Source organism: Sceloporus occidentalis, unplaced genomic scaffold (assembly GCF_023333645.1).
Source record: "Sceloporus occidentalis isolate IW3139 unplaced genomic scaffold, rSceOcc1.0.p SCAF_9, whole genome shotgun sequence".
In the NCBI taxonomy this organism is placed as follows: Eukaryota; Metazoa; Chordata; class Lepidosauria; order Squamata; family Phrynosomatidae; genus Sceloporus; species Sceloporus occidentalis.
The window spans coordinates 44,059,999-44,081,326 of NW_028316989.1; the positions used below are offsets into that span (position 1 = coordinate 44,059,999).

Consider the following 21,328-nt stretch of genomic DNA (forward strand, 5'->3'; position numbering starts at 1 on the left):
CTTTATCCCTGGGGACAGTGGGATAATCCCTTATCCCCAAAAGCCTGTTTAGAACATCACCTTGCTACATAGCTATCCAAAGGCATCAGTGCTCCTTCCATCATCGCTATATCTCATAATACCTCTGTCCCACACTGTTTCTGCCTACAGATCATAAGACTACTCAAAGATGACATATTATTCAGAGAGAATAGCTTAATTTCAAACCTCTTATCAAGATGATGGAAATGCATAGAAGGACCATGTTTACCTGGCGGCCAAAGCCTCTCATTTCCGCTTGCTCTGATTCCAGCTCCTCTTCAGTGAGTGAGACCAATGAGCCTCGATCATCATTTGTTAGGGAACTTTGATGCAAATGTTTGGTGTTCAGAGATGCTGTCTCCAGACTGGAGGATGGCTTCTTAATGCTGTCAGCCTCTCCAGCCAGGCCTTCTAAACTGTAACTGAAGACAAACAGTAGCTATTAGGCCTCTGCAGATCTGGACAGGTTGGCACTGAAAGACATGTCACCTAAAGCATATTTGGGAGGAAGCACTCAATTAAAACATTTCAAATGACTAGACTATAAGCACACTCATATAAGCCACAGGTCCTGTGTTAGCTGAAGGATCTAGCATTAGTGCAGTCAGCAGTGACAGTGATGGCTGTGGACACAATCCATGTGCAGGTCTCTCTTAGGTACTGGAAGTAATTTAAAGAAAGGTGTGTTTACAGACTTCAGTTAGGCTTATGGGGACAAAGTCTTCATTTTGTTGAGAGTGACCCAGAACCATGATCAGGTGAAGACTTCAAGTTGTCCCAGAGAAACATGGTCTTGTTATACATAAGGAGTACCCTTCAGAATGTGAAGAATTTAGTCATCAGGAGTTGGCAATTCCATACCTTTTCTGTAATAGTATACTGTCATTTTTTATAAAGTTCTGATCCTCTAATAAAGCATTACAAAAGTGAATGCTACTTCTCAATAAAAGCCCCATACTAAAGGGTTTTGTTTTGTTTTGTTTTTGTTTTTTGAATGCATGGGGTCAAGGGCTTTGGTAAGCTGGTGCAGCTTGCCAGGAGGACATAGGGGCAACAATTGCCCTTTCCCCCTCCACTCTTGCTAACCCCTGTCCTATACCTTCTCCAAGTCAGGAGAACCACATTCTGGCCAGCCAAACCTGGTGGGTTGTGTGCTCAAAGCTACAAAACAAAGCAAAATGAACCAAAATTTGCACAATATCCAACGTAGCTGACACAGTTAAAACAAGGATGCTACAGACACATTACAGAAAGCTAGCAGCACTGGGTTTGCAAGCTGCCTTGGGTGCTACAGCACACATATGTATACTCTACCTTCTACCATTAAGGTCGGAACCCATAGCAGTGCACTGGACACCCAAGGGACACCAACTCATACTGTGAACACCAAAAGGTAAAAAAGAGGGAGGCTGATACTGGGTTGTCAGAGTGCTAGCTGCTTATAAATTCTACTACTTTTTTAGAAGGACTATGGCTCTTCAAGGAACAAAATTTGTTATGCTCATTTGTTAATAAGGGTCATCAGAGAGCTGGCAGGCTCTTTCCAAAGTGTGATATCACCAAGCGTTTATTTCACATATAATTCTGCATGTGTCACTCGTGTGAATGACAGAAACTGTGCTCATACTGCAGTTCAGTACACATCTTTTGGGTCCACCTTAATCCCACTCTTGACCAACAACAGCCTATAGAAAAGTATGACTATGTAAGGATTTAAAAGCTAGCCTAAGAGGACCGTTTCAGCTGTGCAATTCTGATATTAATGAATGCCCAGGAACATTCAAAATTTCAGGCAAGATTCAGTCCATTCAATGTGGACTACAAGTAGCACTCGCTACTTGGTATCTGCTGGAGTTTGCTTCCAGAACTCCTCGTGGATACCAAAATCTGTGGATGTTCAAGTCCCATTAGATACAATGGCACAGTAAAATGGTGTTCCTTATATACAAATGGCAAAATCAAGCTTTGCTTTCTGGAATTTATATATTTTTGAAATGTTTTCAAGCCATGGAGGCTTGAATCTGTGGATAAAATAATCAGTGGCTATGGAAGGCTGATTGTAGTAGTTGAGAAAGATGAAACCTTGGGAAAGGATTAGGGAGTCAGTGTTCTGAGGGACGAGGAAGGCATGCAGTTTATGAATGGAAAAACTATGGTCGAGAAAAAGTTAGAATAAATGTCTCACAGAAGGGGACAGTGTAACCAAAGGAGTAAATGGCAAGTGGAGAGTCTCTGAAGGCTAACAGAACTATGGGTCAAAGACCCTTAGAGGGAGGTCCAGTGCTGTAGTAGTCACATTTTGGCTGTATACCTTTCACAACAGGGTGACTGGATGAATGTGCTGATACTGAAATTTGTCTTTTACTTCTTTATTACTTCTACACTAGCCTTCCCTAAGTTGGCATCTAAATTATGGCCAGGGTATAGCAGTTCTGTATGGTTTACCCTTTCTTAATAAGCTGAAGCTAACCAAAAATGATCTTATATTTTACTTCAACTTCTGTTTAAGTAAAAAATAAGAGCATGTAAGCCAATTTCTGCCCTACTTGTTGTGTACCTTCAAGCAAATTCTGATTTATGGCAACCCTAAGGTAAACCAATCACAGGGTTTTCTTGGCAAGATTTGTTCAGAAGGGGCTTGTCTTTACCATTCTTTGAGGTTGAGAGTGTGTGACTTGCCCAAGGACAACCAGTAGGTTTCCATGGTCAAGTAGGGATTTGAACCCTGCTCTCCAGAGTTGTAGTCCAACACTCAAACTAATGGTCTATCTGTGCAAACATGTTTTTGCAAAATCATTATTCAAGCATGTGATGCATTATTCATTCTGGCAAGAATACCCATGCTGAAGTTTTTGGTAAAGAAAGACAAAAATTGCCTTAAGCTTTTATGTTTAAATATAAATTAGAGGATAGAGGATACAGAAAGGAGGGAAAAAGAGAACAAGTACATAATTTGTTCCTCAGCTTTTAAGGGAACAAGTTCTGTTTGTTTTGTTTTCTTTTAAAAGGAAATTATAAAGTGCTGAAATGAAATCCATTGTATCAGGGGTGTTCAGTATTCTTCTAATCTATTTTGTTTCCTTCAAAACTGCCTACGCTGTAAACCTCAGAACATATTCTGAAACATTTAATAATGTTTCATTGGAACTTTTCATTTTTAGTACACCACCATGTGCACTACTTTCGTCAAATGGTAGGCTTAACCATCTAGAGTTGCTTTAGATGTGATGATTTCAAGCCTTCTAACCATGGCTTTAGAAGAAATCTTGTGCTTACTCCCTCCTCTTGCATTATCAGAGTAATGTACTTTCTTCCTGAGTTGGAAAATCAAACCACTGAACAGGTAAACCAGCGTAAACTTGGTTTACAACTGGTTTAAAAGGCAAATCTGAGCAATGGTTTGACTATTCATCTGCAACAACAAATTATGATTTAACTAAATTATTGCAAATATATTGGGAAGAAGAGGGGGCATAGTGTCATTCTTGTCCCTCTGAATTCCTCTAATGAAGAATGCAGACAAATAGATAGATCCATCAATTGATACACAAAGTTCATTTACAAAACCTTTCTTGCCTCACACTTGCCAATTCAAACAGGAAATGGTATTGCCCCAGAAAAATGGTCCAGGAACATTCCATGTCCAACTTGAGCTCTCAAGGGGAAAGCAAACCAACTGCCTATTTTTTGTTGGAATAATGAGATGTTGGTCAGGTACTAAAACTGTGATTAACACTGAAGCAGGAAGTTAGTAGCCATTCAAATGCAACATGGTTAGTTAACATATGATATACCTTCTCCTATGGGTGGGAGGCTTCCTTACACCATCCCCCAGCAATCGCATTGAACTGAAAAATGAATCATGAATAATCGTCAGTTATTTTTATGTGTATTTTCATTCCATTTTAATGTGTACGAAATAAAGTAACACCTAGGTTGTGGTTTCCTATGGCAAGGAAGCAAATATCTATATTTTATCATGTTTACTGTTAATTAAGTCATTTAAATGATATTTTAACCCAGCTCTTTATCTGAAGAAAAGCTCCCAAAGGTGCTGATAGATCAATAAGCCTATTGAAACAAGGAAAGTGACTGTTTTGTTTTGACCTAGAAGCTGTTCTGAGAGAGTTTTTAGGAAATGAATGGCATACAAATTATGTATAACCAATAATGTCCATGTGTCTCTTCTTTCTGAGCTTCTCCATGGGTCAGTGCAATGGGGAGAAGTCATCTATACTTCCAAGAAAGTGACAGGGGCTTCACATTCAGAGTATCTCCAAAGGTCAGGAAAGAAACGTTTTGGACTACAGCTCCCAGAATTTCAAAGACAGCATGGCCTAGGGATTATGGAAACTGCAATCCAAAACCAACATTTCCAAACTCTGGCCTACCATGATGTCTAAAGCATGTATCCTTGTTGGGGGCCTGTACAATTTGAGGGAGGTACCACAGCAAGCCAAACTCAGAATACCCATGTTCTCTTACACTGCATGGTTTTTTAGGAGTGATGGATCTGCTTTGACTTGCAGAAAATGAAGTTTTATTCAGTGGTCCAATAAAGACCCTGCCTCCCCTGGCTATGGCAATTTTCAAGTGGTTCGTATGAGGCAGAACCTTTGAGAACCTAGCATTAAATTGTTTTCTTGCCACATAGTATTTCCTCTGCAGGAAAGTTCATGCAATAAAAAGCAGAAGTACATCTGTCCAACTTAACCTCACTTCATGGCATATTTCTTGCTGATGTGTCAAAAATGTATAGTTAGCATAGATGTGCATTATTGGTCACATACATCCCAGACTCCCTTACTCACCTCCGATGGTTGATCTCAGACTCGCTGCTGGTATTCTTTCCTGGGCCCCAGCTGTGCCGCCGGAAAGGAGACAACGGCCTTATGGAGGTCCTTAAGGAAGAAGGAGGTGGAGGCACTTCTGTGATGCTATCCAGCTCCTCCTCCAGTTCTCCGGAGATAGTAGCCTCACCGTCTTGCTCTTCGGTACTTGCTGCTCTGTTGAAGCAGGTGCCATCCAAGCTGTACCTGTCTTTGGGTCTGCTGAGGCTGAAAGCCTGAGGTAGGGAGACATCGCTTCCAAGTGATGAGTTCCTTTCCAATGATATAGTATCATCAGCTGAGGAACCGGAACTTGTACTGTCTCCAGTTGACTGCTCCTCTTCAGGCTGCTGTGGAGAAATCAAACTAGCATAAATTATATTTATTTCAAATATATCCCAACAGCTTTTCGAACATTCAGAGCAGCATATGATTTTTAAACAGTCAAAGAGATCTCGTAACACCTTTGAGACTAACTGTGTGTAAGAGGTTGTAGCATGAATGTTCACATACTTGGTCTACTTCCTCAGATGCAGACGAAGAGGCTGTTTGCATGGGCCAAATGAATCTCCAAATTGAAAGTTCAAGATCAAAGCCTACTGAAAAGCCATCATCACCATGTCTGGTGTGGAAACGGGGTGCCTAACTGCATCCGTTTGGCCAAGGACCCCGTTTCCAGATCAGACGTGGTAATGGGGGGCTTTTCTCAGTAGGCTTCAGTCTTGAAGGATTTTAATTCTCAGTCTGGAGACTATTTTTTTTAACATTAACTAGTTTGCAAGCAATATAAACAAAGTTTAAATAAATCAGGAAGAGTGATCTCAGCAGTGTCAGCTACCCTGGAAAGGATTTACAAAATCACTGCCAATCATTTACAGGATTCTATAAAGAAGTACCCCTACATCCTCCTTCCAGAAATCTAACTTTGCACATAAATATTACTGAGACAGAAATCCCCTTAAGCATACTTTATGCAAAAGCTGATCACATGCAACACAAGGCTGCAACCTCATGGCAAGACGAGTGACAAGAACTACATTAGTATTACTGCATATTTCTGAATTTAGGAATTTTCCATTATAACACAAGCAGAAACCATTTGTCTTAATCCATCATACCGCCTGTGCATTGGTGAGAGAACTAAGTCTACAAGAGATACAGGTTCAGTTCTTCTTTTAGCCATGAATTTCGCTGCATACATTCATCCCTTCACATACAAACTCTCTCTTAAGTGTATTCATTTACATAGTTGTTGGAAAAATAAATATTGAGAGAAGCATGTACACGTTGATCTCCATTGAAGAAAGGTAACCCTGCTTCAATATTATTGCATCTTCACTAGTTCCTCTCCTACACAAATACTCTATGTTTGGTTCAGAAAACGACAGGAGCTTCTTGATGCTGATGCTTCAATTGATGGAGGTCTCCCTACCTTTTTATCTATCAAGACGGGCAGGCATCCACCCTGAAATTGTGACTGTATGTGCCTTTAAGACATTTCTGACTTATGATGACCCTTAGGCTAACCTATCACAGGATTTTCTTGGCAAAATTTGTTCAGACATGATTTGCCTTTGCTCTCCTTTGAGACTCAGAAAGTCTGACTTACCCAGGGTCACCCACTATGTTTCCACAGCTAAGCAGGGATTTGAACTCTGGTGCCCCAGTGTCCTAGTCCAATACTCAAATCACTACATTATTCTGGCTCCCGAAACTGTGATAACACCCAGTTAATATTGGCTTGCATTTTTCCCCTTACCTTTGCTGACAAGGCTCAGCGATACAATAGCAGGAAGGTCCCATCAAGATAATGGCTTCTTATCATACTACATATATCTATTAGTTTATCTAGGGCAAACATGTTTGTGTTATGAGCAACACTGATAAATGGTCGATATTAATCATGTAATTGTCACCATCAGCACTTTGTACATTTAATTTACTTCTGATCTGACTGTCCCATCCTCACATTTGTGTACTGTACATATATAGTACTGAATAATGCTTCATGAATTTGATGAAGTGGCCTACAGTCTACCAAAGCTTGTGCTAAGTGTAATTATTTAGAATTTAAGGTGCCATGGGACTCAGTTGGCAAGACTGACATGCTTGCAGTTTCTGTATGTCTCCCAGTCATACAACAGAGTTTTTTTACTCCACTGATAATGCTGATAATATTGTTACATCCTTACTCTTTTGGGATGATCTCACTGCTCATATGCTCACAGAAGGAGTAGCATCTCTGCTGAGACAGGTACAGATTGCATCTCATATGATGACAATCTTTTTACAGAGAAGCTTTGCCATCCCCAAATAAAAACACTTGGGCATTCCAATACCTGGAGGTTTGGTTCAGGTATCACAAGGAGACAGAGTTCTGGGAAGCACTAGCTTAATTTTTTCTGTGTAGTATTCATTCTTTCTGATCACTTCCTCCTACAAAGAAAACTAGAACAAACCAAAGTACCTGGTTCTGCCAAATGCTGATGCCACAGTAAATCTTTTCTCCACATTTTGACCAACATGCTGGCGCCTTTACAACAAATGTGATGCTTAAGAACATGATGTCCCAAAACATCCCAGGTTGAAGAATCACTGGCAAGGACAATGAATGCAACATACAGTTGGCCCCCCACATTTGTGGCTTTGACTTTTGTGGGTTTGGTTCTTCACAGATTTGATTAATATGTTCCCTCTATGAATCTATAGGTCCTCCAGTGTGACTCTACAGTTGATGTCCACCAGAAGTCGTGCCAGAGGACCTAGTGATTCCTAAAGAGGTGTTATCTCAAGTTTAAAAACATAGTAGGTTTCTTATTTGTGGTTTTTCCACATTCATGGGGGTTCTGTGCCCCTAACCCAGCAAATGTGGAGGGCCCCCACTGTACTGATTTTCCAGACTAGTACAGCTATGTCTTTGAATGTGGCCACAGCACTGTGCAAACATGTTAGTTCTCTCACCTGGTTCAATACCAACCTCTAAATATTCAGTGTTTAAAATTTTCCTGTACACTCTTCACTCCTATACTCTGCATACATAAATGAATGCCTTTCTTTCAGAAAAAGACAGAATGGATGTTTGTCACTACAAAAGTATTAAGAGATCTTTTTGTGACAAAAACCAAAACTCCAAGCTGGAACTGTGTTATGGGTTGCTGGGATTTGAGTGCGTTTTTCTTTTAGGAAGCCAAAAAAGAATTTTGCAGATGAAAATGAGTTTTCATCTCTATGCCTCACCCTTTCCTTCGCCACTCCCTGGATTGTGCACAAGGTTGAAAGAGTTGGCAAACTTTTCCTGGACACATGTCCAGAGAAATTATTATATTTTGGCTGAAAGCCCTGTGGCTCTGTAAGGATTCTGAAATGTCACCAAGAAGGGCCCCTAATTCGCAAGGATCTATACGAACACAGTTCATAACTTGCAAAAGGACTCTAAAATGCAAGCTCTTAAACACTGCAGCCACTCCGCATGTGTGGGTCTGCCAGGAATAGCGAGGAGGGTGTGAATCTTAAACTCAGAAGATTGCTGGAAATGACATTAGACAGCCTGATTCACTCAGACGGAGAATGCTCCTATATCTGCCTGCTGTGCTGAATGTTCCTTTTAAGCAAGAAGAATAGGGACATGGGTAGAAACAATGGAACCCATCCCAAAACTTAGCTGCCAGCATTGCTTGCATGTAACACAATGGCAAACCTTCTGAAGGCACACAGTCCAAACCAGTATGCATGGATTAACCATTCCTCATAATTATTCATTTGCTAAATCTGGCTAACTTGAGAAGCAGGGTAACAGACTCCTGTCTCCTATTTCACTGTGTTTATGTGTATAAGTAGAAATCTCAGTCGTGTTATTAAAGAAGAACCAAGAGCTTAGGAAGGAGAGGACCGTTCTGGATTAATGACCGTGCAGCAAAAGGAAATGGGTTTTATGTACCTGACTCTTGATTTTAAAAGTAACTGTCAAAGCAATACTCTCCAGAAAAATGTTACCACTGAAGTCTCCAACAAGACAAAACAAAATAATGTTTTGTTCACAAGACTCTTAATTTAAAACAGAAACATATATTAGACACATGCTGCTTCTCTTTCTCTGTTGTCAACAAGCATCATCAAAGAATCTTTATTAATGGGAGTAAGAATTTGCTTCTTAATGAATTAAGAGATGAACATACAGACAACTTGCAACATTTTGCAAAGTTATGCAATGGTGATGTATGAGGGATAACAAATCTCTACGGGTGGGTGCCCTCCCCAAGGGAACCTACTATGGATGGCCAGATTTTAAACAAAGCAGTAAAAGAAAAGCCATGCCTTGAACTTTAAACAAAACACATGGCAAAACACATTTATTTTTAAAGTCAAATCAGGTTTCTATACGTTTTCCATGCACAGACCAACAATTGTTTTAAATCCAGAATGTAGACCAAGTGTACAGTTGCACCTGGGTGGAGTGAACATATGTATACATTTGTAAATTGATCAATGCATGTTCATGTTACATAAGTATGTAAAGTTTACCCCCCTACAGCTTGCACAGTGCACAATCCTCTGTTCCTTTTTCCTCTAAAAAGCTCTGAGAGAAAAGTTTGAGGGCGATAGTGTGTGTGTGTGTGTGTGTGTGTGTGTGTGTGTGTGTGTGCAACAACCATTCTAATGGTGAGTGGAAGATCGGAGAGAAATGAGAGATGGAGAAGAACCCAGGAAGAGTGTATGAACTGATCCAGCATGACCCAAATTCAGCCTTACCTTCCCAAAGTCCACCTCATCCATCCCATCTTCTCCTGACAGAGGAAAGAGATCAGTCTCACTCCCAGATCCTGTTTTAAGGATGCCTTGCAATGAGGTGCTGTCACCAGCTAATCCATCTTCTAGAAAATTATAACCTTCTGCAAAAGAAAGAGGAGGGGGGGATAAAAAAATCAAATCTAGTTTCAAGATTGTTCATCACACTAACATGACCGCATTTTTGACAGCTACAGCTGCATTCTTAGCAGCCCTTGGATCCCTCTATCACATCCTCTGAAGCCACAGGCAATCCTCCCAAGCCTCCGTTTTAAAATAAACATCTTCACAGTGTGATTGTGGGTCGATTTTTGTACAAAACTCTTTCCTGGATGGCTCCTTCTCTGTTGGCTGGGAATGCATAATTTCTAGCATTCAGTATATTACCTTATGTATAGCATAATTTACTCAGCTTCCACAAGTAATTTATTTGGCTTCCACAAGAAGGAAGGCAAAGAGCAATGCAGACCACTGAAGCCCCCTACCAAAAACAGTCTCATCTATCCATTTGCTGGGCTTTTGAGCTTCTACTTACATATTGTCACAGCCATAGAGACTAGAAACTTGGTTCAAAAGGAAGGAAGGAAGGAAGGAAGGGGTCAGCTGAGATACTCAAAGAGCAATATTTTGTACTTTTTCTACAGTCTATTGAATTAGTGGCATATGCATATTCATATATCCATGAAAACAAGCCAGTTCTTATAGTTCCCATGTTGAAGATGGGGAAACTGAGGCTAAAATGCAGTGATTCTGAGGGCTGCACAGCAATATCCTAACTTTGAGACTTGAACCAGCACGTTCCCAACTGAAAAGTCTCTTAACTACTAAGATGCAACCAGTCCACCATTGCTACTACAACAGGCCAAAGCATCAGCAGCACTCTGCTTGAGAAAAAAGAAAGTCGGGACTGGGAATGCTGGCATCCCAGAGAGGAGCTGCCACGCCACATCGGAAAAAGCTCTTTGTTTTCTCAGGTGTGGTTCCGTTCCCTGCACCTTCTCTGCTTTCAAACCAACCTGGCAAGTTTGAATTTCTTTTCCGTAAGTGGGAAAGGAAAAAGAGGGAAGTGTCAGGGGTGGGTGGGGAGCAAAGCCCTAACAATCTGCAAGCCAGCAGCATTCCCATGAATCCAACTGGCAGCTTAACAGAGCATATCCCACCACATTCCAGACTGAAAAAGCAGCCAGCTCTGCAAACTGTTCGGGTGGAAAATTGAAAAGGAAGTTCCAGATTGGCCACTGGGCAGACACCTTGTCCAAAGAAGTTAATCAACTTGTGCTGAAAGGTAGAGCAAGGTCGGCAAAAGGGCATGAGAAGGATATGCCAAAAGCAGGTTTGTTCCACAAGGTCCTAAATGCTTGCAAAAATCAGTTTAATCATCTTATAGCGACATAGCATGGACTCCGGTTTAGTCATTTAAAACACAAACAAACACATACACAGAGATGCATTTGCAATTGCCAGGGATCAGATACACTGCTTGATATTCCCTTATAGGAAATACTTAGAACCAAAACTGATTTTTTTCTGGATTTTGGAACACAGTTTGAGTCTCCTTTATCTTAAACGATTGGAACCAGAAATGTTTTAGATTTTGGGTTTTTTTCTGACTCTGGGATATTTGCAGAAACGGAATGAGATACATTGGAAATGGGGCCCAAGTCTAAACATGAAATCCATTTATGTTTCGTATACAACTTGTCAACATAGCCTGAAGGTAAGTGTATAGATTATCTTTTTAATAATTTTGCGCGTGAAACAAAGTTTGTGTACACTGAACCATCAAAAAGTAAAACAAAATGCTGTTGTTGTTAACTGCCATCAAGTTAATCACATATTATGGTGAGCATATGAATGAGAGATCTCCAAGTCACCCTGTCTGCAACCGCCCTGCTCACTTCTTACAGACTCATAGCTGTGGCTTCTCTCATTTGAGTCTCTCCATCTGGAATGCAGCCTTCCTCTCTTCCTGCTGCCTTCTCCCTTACTAAGCATTACTGTCACTTCTAGCGAGTCCTGTCTTTTCATGATATAACCAAAGTACGACTGTCTCAGTTTAGTCATCTTGGCTTCTAGGGACAATTTGTGCTTGATTTGCTCCAATTTGCTTTTACAGGAAAAGAGATTCCACCTCAACATTAGGAAGAACTTCCTGACAGTAAGGGCTGTTTGACAGTGGAACAAACTCCCCCGGAGTGTAGTGGAGTCTCCTTCCTTGGAGGTCTTTAAGCAGAGGCTAGATGGTCATCTGTTGGGGATGCTTTGATTTGGATTTCCTGCATGGCAGGGGGTTGGACTGGATGGCCTTTGTGGTCTCTTCCAACTCTACGATTCTATGATTCTATGATTCTAAGATCCATTTATTTGTCTTTTCAGCAGTCTTCATTACCTGCAGAACTCTTCTCCTGCACCACATTTCAAATGAGAACTAAAAGCTTCCTGCTATCATCACTGGTCCATGAAGTAGGAGTGCTGCATCTTTTTACATTTAGCATGAAACTATGACTTCCTATCACCAATGGGAAGACTACTAACTCCAAATTAAAGTAAACATATAAAATTTCCTAAGAACTGTTTATGGAACAGGGGCCATTTGCTGTATAGGTGGACCCCTGAGTCTATAAAGATTCCAAATAGTTCACTCATGCTTGTATCCTTTAACAGATGCATTTTTTAAAAAGCCCACCCAGAAAATAAATGAATTGTGAAATGTCCCCATGTTGAAGAAACAGTTAAAATAATATAATTATCCTGACATAGAAAGATGGTTCTCATCATGTTGGGAACATTTAAACACCAAATATCTGGGATATCCAGTTTCCCATTTACTTGAGGTTTGGGTTAACCAACCAGAATGCACTTTGAGTGAAAGCTTCAATCACAGACGCATTTGGAAGTGGGGTGGGCTGAAAACCACAAACATATCTATCTCTCTGCAGTGGCAGAATATATGCTGTGCATTATAGCACTTTCTGGGTTTTATTCCAGGGAGGGGAGAGATTGCCTCCCACTTGGGTCAGTTATGAACCCAGATACACAGGAGAGTTAAGAGGCAGGAAGGGAGGAGGGGGAAAACTCCCAACAACATCAAATGAGAAGGATCCTACATACGTATTTATTGTCTGAGTTTTAAGAACTTTCTCAACCCAAAGGTTTCTTTCGAAGCGCAAAGGAAAAATGATCTGTTTGCTTCTCATTTATTTTGCTTTAATTGCATTGCCCAATTCAAAATCATTTCTATCTGTATCATGGCCTGATCAGCTTCCAGTCACAAGAGTGCCATCACGATGAAGCTGAAAAGAAGGATAAGTTCCCAACACATGTGCCATGTGATTTACAGCTTGAACTCTCCACATCTGTCTCTTTCAAATGTCATGCCAAAAAATACTATGTGCCTTCTGAATGCACAGAAGGAGGCAGGGATTGGTAGAGGCCTCTTAGTCTACAAATTTAAGGTGAAAAAATGCCAGAGTGATAGAATACATCTCCTGTACATATTAAACTACAGTCATAATAACCCACCCTTTAGGTCTAGATAACATCTGATCCTGCAAATGCTGCTGAGCTACACCTTCCATCAATCTTCATCACTAAGAATGAAGGGAGGTGTAACATCCAGAGGGCCAGATGTCAATAAGGCAGAGAACCACTGTACCAGAAAAAATGTTATTATGGATCTAATACTTTTTGACATGAAAGGAAGTGTAGAGTGTGTGTGTGTGTGTGTGTGCACGCACACACACGTGCATGTAGTGCTTAATACGCAAAAGCATTAAAAAGCATGATTCTTCCATCTATAGTTCCAAGCAGTGCATTGCATTCTGCCATCTCCTTTTGTGTGGATTGTACCAAGATTTCAAAGTCCAGGTTCTCGGTTGTAATCAGAAAAGCTGCCCAAATTTTCTGGTAGGCAAAGGAGCCCTGGGGAAAAGGTTAGGTATAATATTTTACTTGCATAGAAATTTGACTAGGAAAAGCACGTTCTTGAACATATAGAGGGAAATGTACACTGCAGCTGTTTCTTCATGCTTCTCTGAATCTCAGCAGGACCTGGAATTTTAAAAACTTCAGCCACTATTCCTGTGAATATTAATCACAGCGTAGAACCTCCAACTTCAATTTACTCCACTTGAGGGAACACACGCTGTATGTGTCTCTCTATCTCTCCGTCTGTCTGGAATGCTGATCCAAAACAGGCTTCTGAAGTGCAATGAAAAAGGGTTTCTAAAGGCCCCAGTGAAGAAGGCCAAGCTTTATATATACATACAGCTGCATCCCCTCAAGGGAAAAGAAGAGATGTTCTTGAAATCTTTGTGGGCACTTTGTTATGCAGTTTCAGTCCATTTCCTTTTAAGTTAGCCAGTCCATTGATTTCATCACATACAACCCCTCCAAGGCTTTTAACTTTTAAAGGTATTAGGATCTGAAAGTGTTCAGGGTTATTATGTAATGGGTGTCATTCAGACTGCAAACCAAGTGAAGCATTAGCACGCAAAGGTGCATTGTTCCTTCTCAGCAGCCTACCATCTAAAGGATTTGAATGGACACACCAAGAATGACACTTACGTCTCAATGAGTCATACGCGACATTCTATGCTCCTCTGAAGGATTGGCCAGTGGCTTGCAGAATGAGAGGTCCTGTAGTTTTAAGATCTTTGGCTAAAAATCCAAACTATGATGAGGAAATGGCAGGGAAAATCCAAGAAAGAGAAAAAATCCTAGCTTGGAAATGTTGTTTTCCTGGACTACAGCTCCTCAAATACTCCATCCAGCATAGGTGGGGGTTCTGGGAACTATCGTCCAAATATTTAACATTTCCAAACCAGAAGGAAACCACATCTTAGAGAAATTTAGTGGAAGGCATGGAAGCTAAGCAGGGTCAACCCTAGTTAGTATTTGGAGGGGAGACTGCCAACAAATACCAGACACTGTAGGCTACATTTCAGAGGAAGGAAATGGAAAAACCATCTCAGGGTATTCCTTGCCAGAGAAAACCCTATAAAATTCATGGGGTCAACATAAATCAAGAGGCAACTTGAAGGCTCACATACATACAGAACAGCCTTTCAGCCTCACAAGGTCTCCAAAAAGTAGCTCACAGTACAAACATCGAGACGATAACCTGTCCATAATAAACAAATACAGGTCCAGGACAAAGCATTTCCATGCCCAGGACAGAGCTCCTGAACTATTTTCAAAGATAGTCCCCTTGCATAACATTTTAAGAATCCAACTGGTGGTTATCAGAACACAGATTACTGTATCCATATCCAGAAAAATCTGCAACTGAAAGAGCTGGTTAAATCTACAAATTGCACAGTTGTTCACAGTTGCTCTTTCAACAGCTGGTATCAAATTGAGCCTGGAATCTCAATCTGGGTGCTAACCAGCCTTGCAAAGAACTCCAAATAAGTCGACAGTTCTGTGTAGCCTTGCACCCAGATCATTAAACCCTGGTTCACCACCCCATCTTTCGGATTCATTTCATTATACATCTTCTTACCTGAAGAATGACAAGAGTGCTTTGGCTCCAAAAGTGAGGGATCTGAAGAAGATTCAGCAGGGCACCAGTTTTCACGGTTAATCTAAGAAAAAAGCAGAGGGGTAACACATTAGCACAGGAATGTCTTCAAGTACCCAACAGCTATGTACACAATCGCATCAGATCAAAGGGCCCCACAGTGAAAGTAATAAAAGGCATCTATCTCTAGACCATAGGAAACATAGGGATGTGGTTAATCTGTTCATAAAGTGACACACACACACCCAACATATACACATGGAGTATCTGTAAATAAGTCTCAAACGCTCTTTCAAGGAACATGGAAATGCTTGAAAGCTTCTGTTCAAAGTGTAGGCAATATTGCTGACCACTGGGAGAAGTGAAGTTGAGCAACCAATGTAAACAGAAATGGGCGATACTGGGTGCCATCCATCATGACAATTAATGCAGAGCAATAGTCTAATTTTGCTGCTATATCCTCTATGAATAATGTGGAAAATCCTTATGAAATGTTGTATAAATGGCATTGGAGAGCTAAAAACCAATACAGAATACCCCTCTTACTTGGAGGCGTAGAGCTAATAATGCTGATTGCAAACATGGTAGAAGTGTTTTATGTAAAAAATTAGGAGAAATGGTCAGAACTATATAAAAAGGTTACTACAAGTCACCAGCTTTTACTGCCAGCAGTTATATCTTCATTGGGACATTAAACAAATATTAGTGGTTTTGTAAGAATCTTGGTAGGCAATTGTGATCAATAGTTTAGACGTTCTAGTTTGCAAATGGAAACCTTGACATGCCATCAAGAACTGAACGGTGAAATAAAATGTAAAATACTCTACCTAAAAATGGAGGCACAAACCACTTACATTGAAAGAGAGAGAAATTAAACTTCAAGAGAAAGAGGAGGGCAAAAGAGATAAAGTTTTGTAGTGTTTATGGCTGGATATATCAACAGATTTAGAAATGCATTTAGCACGTTCATTTGAGAGGGATTATAAAACATTCTTCTTTTGTGTTTTTGTTTTGCGATGCAAATGCTTGAACTTTGATGGAGGATGCCATATTAATAAATTGCAGGAAAAAATCCAGACTTTTGGCACCTTGAAGATGAAGCTGTTTTAATTGGTGTACACTTTCAGGTACTTCAGCCACAAACTTAATCTGGTTTGATCTGACAATGTGACCACTAAAAATTTGCTAGTCTTTGTGATGTTGCAAGACACTTTTTTGAAAATGTTCAAATAAGTGATGCTTTGATATCCTCTAAGGAAGGCCCCAAATTTGCATTCTGGAGTTCAACTAGACTTTGGGAAATGCCATATTCAACTCTCTTCAAGGGCTGATTTATGGATTGGTTTCATACAATATAGCTTATACAGTTCTAAACAGCATGGCAGGGCATTGATATGAAGCTTAGCTTTCCAGATCAATCAAGAGGCAAAATGCTGTCAGAACTGTCAAGAAGCAATGGAACATGGTGGCCATTCTTTAACATACATCTACTGACCTAAAATCATATCAGTGCATTTATTCTGACCCTGCAACATCTTCCCAGACTTGTGCTATGGAACATATAACCTTCCTGACAGAGCAATAAAAATAAACTAAAATTCACTCATGGGGATACATGTGGATTATTTTTAGTTTCAATTTCCTTGTTATACCCACGGGTCTCCATTTCCTTTAATCATGTTTTAGAGTGTGAAGAAACATACTTTTCCTGTTTGTTACAAGAAGCTCCTGGTTCTTGCATACACCTCAAAGCCAAGTTTCAATGTTTATGAGTAAAAACCTCCTGACTATCTGAAATGCTTATTCAAAGCATTTAATAATTTAAAAAAAAACTCGAGATCTTGCTATTATGGATAACAACAAAAGTGAAAAATAAAAACAAATGTGCACTAGCTAACAATGAGAGAAAAATATGCACTACACTGCATCCTTATTTCATGCAGAACTAGCAGAAATACCAATTTTATATGGCTTAGAAACCACTTGGTCTCCACTCCACATCAGTGCTCTTAGGGATGCCATATTGAGGATGGAACTGCTTGTATTCTGAGACTAGAACATGGAGCAGTGGATTCAAACTACAGGCAAAGGGATTATACTTAAAAATCAGGAAGAACAACCTAAGGTAAGAGCTGTTCGGCAGTCAAATACGTTGCCGCAGAATGTGGTGGAGTCTTCTTCTTTGGAGGTTTTTAAACAGTGGTTGGATGGCCATCTTTTGGGAATGCTTTGATTGTGTATTCTAGCATGGCAGCAGGTTGGACTGGTTAGCCCTGGTAGTCTCTTCCAATTCTGTGATTCAATTATTCCACCCCTCTGTTCATATTCTTCTTTCCCTGACTCTACTCTTTCTCTTTCTCACTGATTTTTCTCTCCTTCCACCATGCTTGTTCAGGTTGGGAGTTTGTCTTTGCTGTCTTCCCACAATAAAAGCCAACAAAACTCGATATTCAGGGACTCTGTTGTAGGGAGATCTAGGAAATCTTGGTTCGACTATCCCTTTGCCTCCATTTCAGGCAAAATACTCCTTCCCAAGTGAAAACATCCAAGCCAGAATCCGTTATCCATCAAGCTGGCAGCGTTCCTCCAGCCGTCTTCCCTGCCAGGAAAATAAAGCTCTCGAAGAGTGACAAAACATTCCCAGACTGCCACCTTGCTGTTTGGTAAAGCAGTTACTAATTTTAGACTAAAAGGGGGGGAATGAGAAAGAATGCCAAGAACCGTTAAGCCAAGAGAGGTATTTTTGCAGCTCCCGCCTCCACACCCTATTTAAAGGAAAAGCTAAAGCCGACTTCAATATGTAAAAAGGGAAAACATACACAAATACACTGTTGGTGGGAGGAGTGCTCACTTTTCTTTCAGTGGCTTTCTCCTGGGAGAAGACACTATTCATAAAAGTGGCTTCAAGTCATTTCCATTCTTTAATTCAAAGATAAAGCTGCGTCAGTCTGGAAAAATCAGTACACAAAGGAATTGTAGCACTTTTGAGATTAACGGAAAGAAAGAAGTGGGTAGCATGAGCTTTCATAGACTTCAGCCTACTTCTTCAGATGCATCTGAAAGAAACAAGTTGGCAGCATGAGTTTCCATAGACTTCAGCCTACTTCTTGAGGTGCATCTGAAAGAAAGAAGTTGGTAGCATGAGCTTCCATAGACTTCAGCCTACTTTTTCAGATGCATCTAAAAGAAAGAAGTTGGTAGCATGAGTTTCCATAGACTTCAGCCTACTTCTTCAGACGTATCTGAAAGAAACAAGTTGGCAGCATGAGCTTTCATAAACTTCAGTGAAATCTCATGCTACCAACTCCTTTCCTCCAGTTAGTCTCAAAGTTTCTACAAGATCCCTTTACCTTCATTCTCTAAATCAGAGTTTCCTCAAAGTGAAATGAAGTGGTACCACTGGAAGCCCAGGATTTTGAGTGGAGAGAACTAAGTACAAATGAGAGTAGAGAGGGAGAGAGAAGAATGGAGACCAAAATTTTGGAAGATACTGAAGGAATGGTATTGCAATTTTGGCACAAAATGCCAAGAAAGGAAAAGAACCGTTGCAGGGAATGTGAAAGCATCATTCTCCAAAAAGCAAAAGATGGTTCAACTATGACATGGCTGTCACCCATGGCCTTCCAGGTATTTTCAGACTACAAATCCCAAAGGCAATATCTGGAGACGCAGGATTCCCACCCTGGATAAGGGAGGCTTGAATTCAAATTCCTCTGCCATGAAGTTAACTGGTAATGGACCAAAAGAAAGCCAGTGTGGAATAGGAGATATGACACTCAATAACCATAAAAGTACTAGACTGACAAGGAAATCCAAACTGAAATCCCACTTAGCTATGAAAATCATTGAATCTCCTTGGGACAGCCTTCTGCTGTTTATGTTCAGAGTATACATTCAACTGCAATCTTCTTTGGGAAAATAATTAACTATAGAAACAAAACATGGTGATCAATAGAACTATATCTGACAACTGTCTTATTACAATATTGGTCAGAGGAACAGCAGAAGTAACACAATCTGACAGGATAAATGAAGCAAGAATTGTCTTGCCCATAGATGGAATGACAAGTGCACTAGTTCCCTTGCTTTCTTTTGCTTCTATCGGTGCAGCTGCACTCAATTTCTATGCATTTTATTATTATTCCAAAGGAGAACGAAATACTAAACATTACAGATACGTAAGACATTTATATGTTTAAGTTTAAAATGAACATCCATGTTTATGCTTCCTCTTTTGTACTCAAAATCCTGGTACAAATTTGCTTGCAAACAAATGGCAACTTACTCATGAGTCAACATGCGAAGAATCCCACATGCCACATACTCTGCAACTGGCCATTTTAATTTGTGATGTTAGAAACAAAATTAAAAGCTTCATACCGTTCCACTGGAGTTTGGAGATAGAAGATGAGAAGTAAGGTTATCTAGTAAAGTTATCTAGCAGTTATTGGAGGACCAGTATGGTGTCGAGGTTTGAGCATTGGACTACAAAACTGGACACCAGGGTTCAAATCCAATCTCAAGAATAAAAACTTATGTCACATACTCTCAGCCTCAGCAGATGCCAATGGCAAACCCCCTCTGAAAAAACTTGCCAAGAGAAGCCTACAATAGGTTCATTTTAGGGTGGCATAAGACAAAAATGAACTGGAAGCACACAACAACAACACTAGGAGAGAAATGATTGTGACAGTGAAAAAGAAGCGACACCCTACCTTCAATAACACCACATCTACAGCCCTGTCCACCTTGGAAATGTCACACAGGCTGTACCGTCTCTTGTGTCGCTCGTACATTTTGTCCAAGAAACGGGGAAACGAAAAGCAGAGACAACCATTAACTCCAGGATCAGCTCAGTAAGCAAGCAAGCAAGCACTCCAGAAATCTCTCCAGATATGTTCACTGAGGGTCCCTGAGATCTCTCTCTGAATCACATTTGAGTCTGGCCAGCTCTCTTAACAGGAAGAAGGAAAAAACTCTCAACACTGGCTGGCTGATATATATATATATTTTAACTTTCTTGGAACACAGAGTTTCTTGTATGGAAGACGAACGCAGCGCACAGGATGGATATGCAGAAGATGGTTGGCTATGCAAAAGGGTGGGGTTTTCTCAAAGCCACGCCAATTTTTCCCTGTTAACTTTTTTTTGCCTCTGAAAGTTCCCAAGTCCCACATTTAATAGCAGGAGAGTCTTTGAATCCAGGAAAAAGAAAACTTTGGAGGGAGAACACTACCCCCAAGAATCGCCAGATGTTTCAAACAATGGCTTTTACAACAGAATGAAATAAAAAACTACAAGAAGTGGGGGGAAAAAAGGCTAGCCAAAACCTCAACGTGTCTAAATGGCACCAAATCCAGAAGGGTTTGGCTCCTAACCGAGCTAAAAATCAACCATTTAAAAACTGTATATCACACTTTTAGTTTCCAATCTTCCTGCCTATGTTACTTTTCACCATGTCATAAAATCTCATGAGAGCATAAGTGAGAGGGTGGCTGCAGCAAGGGAGAAAGAAATCCACTCCCCTCCTGACCCAAGATGAGACGTCACTCTTTGCTCACAGCCACCGTCTTTCGGTGAGAGCTAAAAAACTAACTGCAATTGTGGGAATGTGATTCATCTCTTTGGGGAGTTACTGGGGGAGGAAGAGCAGAATTTTCCTCCTTCGGGTCTGGTTTCATCCGTCTCGAGATGTAGGCACTCTTGCCTACTGACCGCGAAGGAGTGAAAAGGAGCAAAACTGTGAAATCTGGATGATGGATTGTTAAGGATTTGGGGCTTTTGTTGTTCACAGAATCATAGAGTTGGAACAGAACCTCAAGGGCCATCCAATCCAACCCCATTCTGCCATGCAGGAAGACAAAATCAAAGCACTCCTGACATATAGCCATTCAGTCTCTGTTTAAAAACCTGCCGCCACATACTGCTGTGTGCCTTCAAGTCATTTCTGATTATGGGGTCCCTTAAACAAATTTATCATGGGGTTTTCTTGGCAAGATTTGTTCAGAAGAGGGTGCCTTTGCCTTCCTCTGAGGTTGAGAAAGTGTAGCTTGCCCAAGGTCACCCAGTGGCTTTCCATGGCTGAGCAGAGGTTTGAATCCTGCTCTCCAGAGCCATACTCCAATGCTAAAATCACTACTACAGCTCCAATACACAAACGCACGGCAAACTG

At 40.6% G+C, this 21,328-nt stretch overlaps 1 protein-coding gene across 2 annotated transcripts in view; it reads right to left on the reverse strand.

The window, feature by feature from the left end:
* The window catches only part of LOC149307423 (A-kinase anchor protein 13-like), a 183,596-nt gene that overhangs the window by 39,346 nt on the left and 122,922 nt on the right, over positions 1-21,328 (reverse strand). For both annotated transcript variants that reach the window (XM_089539140.1, XM_089539139.1), the window contains 6 exons: positions 15,139-15,220; positions 9,600-9,739; positions 4,833-5,200; positions 3,816-3,869; positions 1,336-1,398; positions 251-443 (listed from right to left, as the gene is read on the reverse strand). In XM_089539140.1, the coding sequence (XP_089395266.1) occupies positions 251-443; positions 1,336-1,398; positions 3,816-3,869; positions 4,833-5,200; positions 9,600-9,739; positions 15,139-15,220 (900 nt within the window). The remainder of the gene's footprint in view (positions 1-250; positions 444-1,335; positions 1,399-3,815; positions 3,870-4,832; positions 5,201-9,599; positions 9,740-15,138; positions 15,221-21,328) is intronic.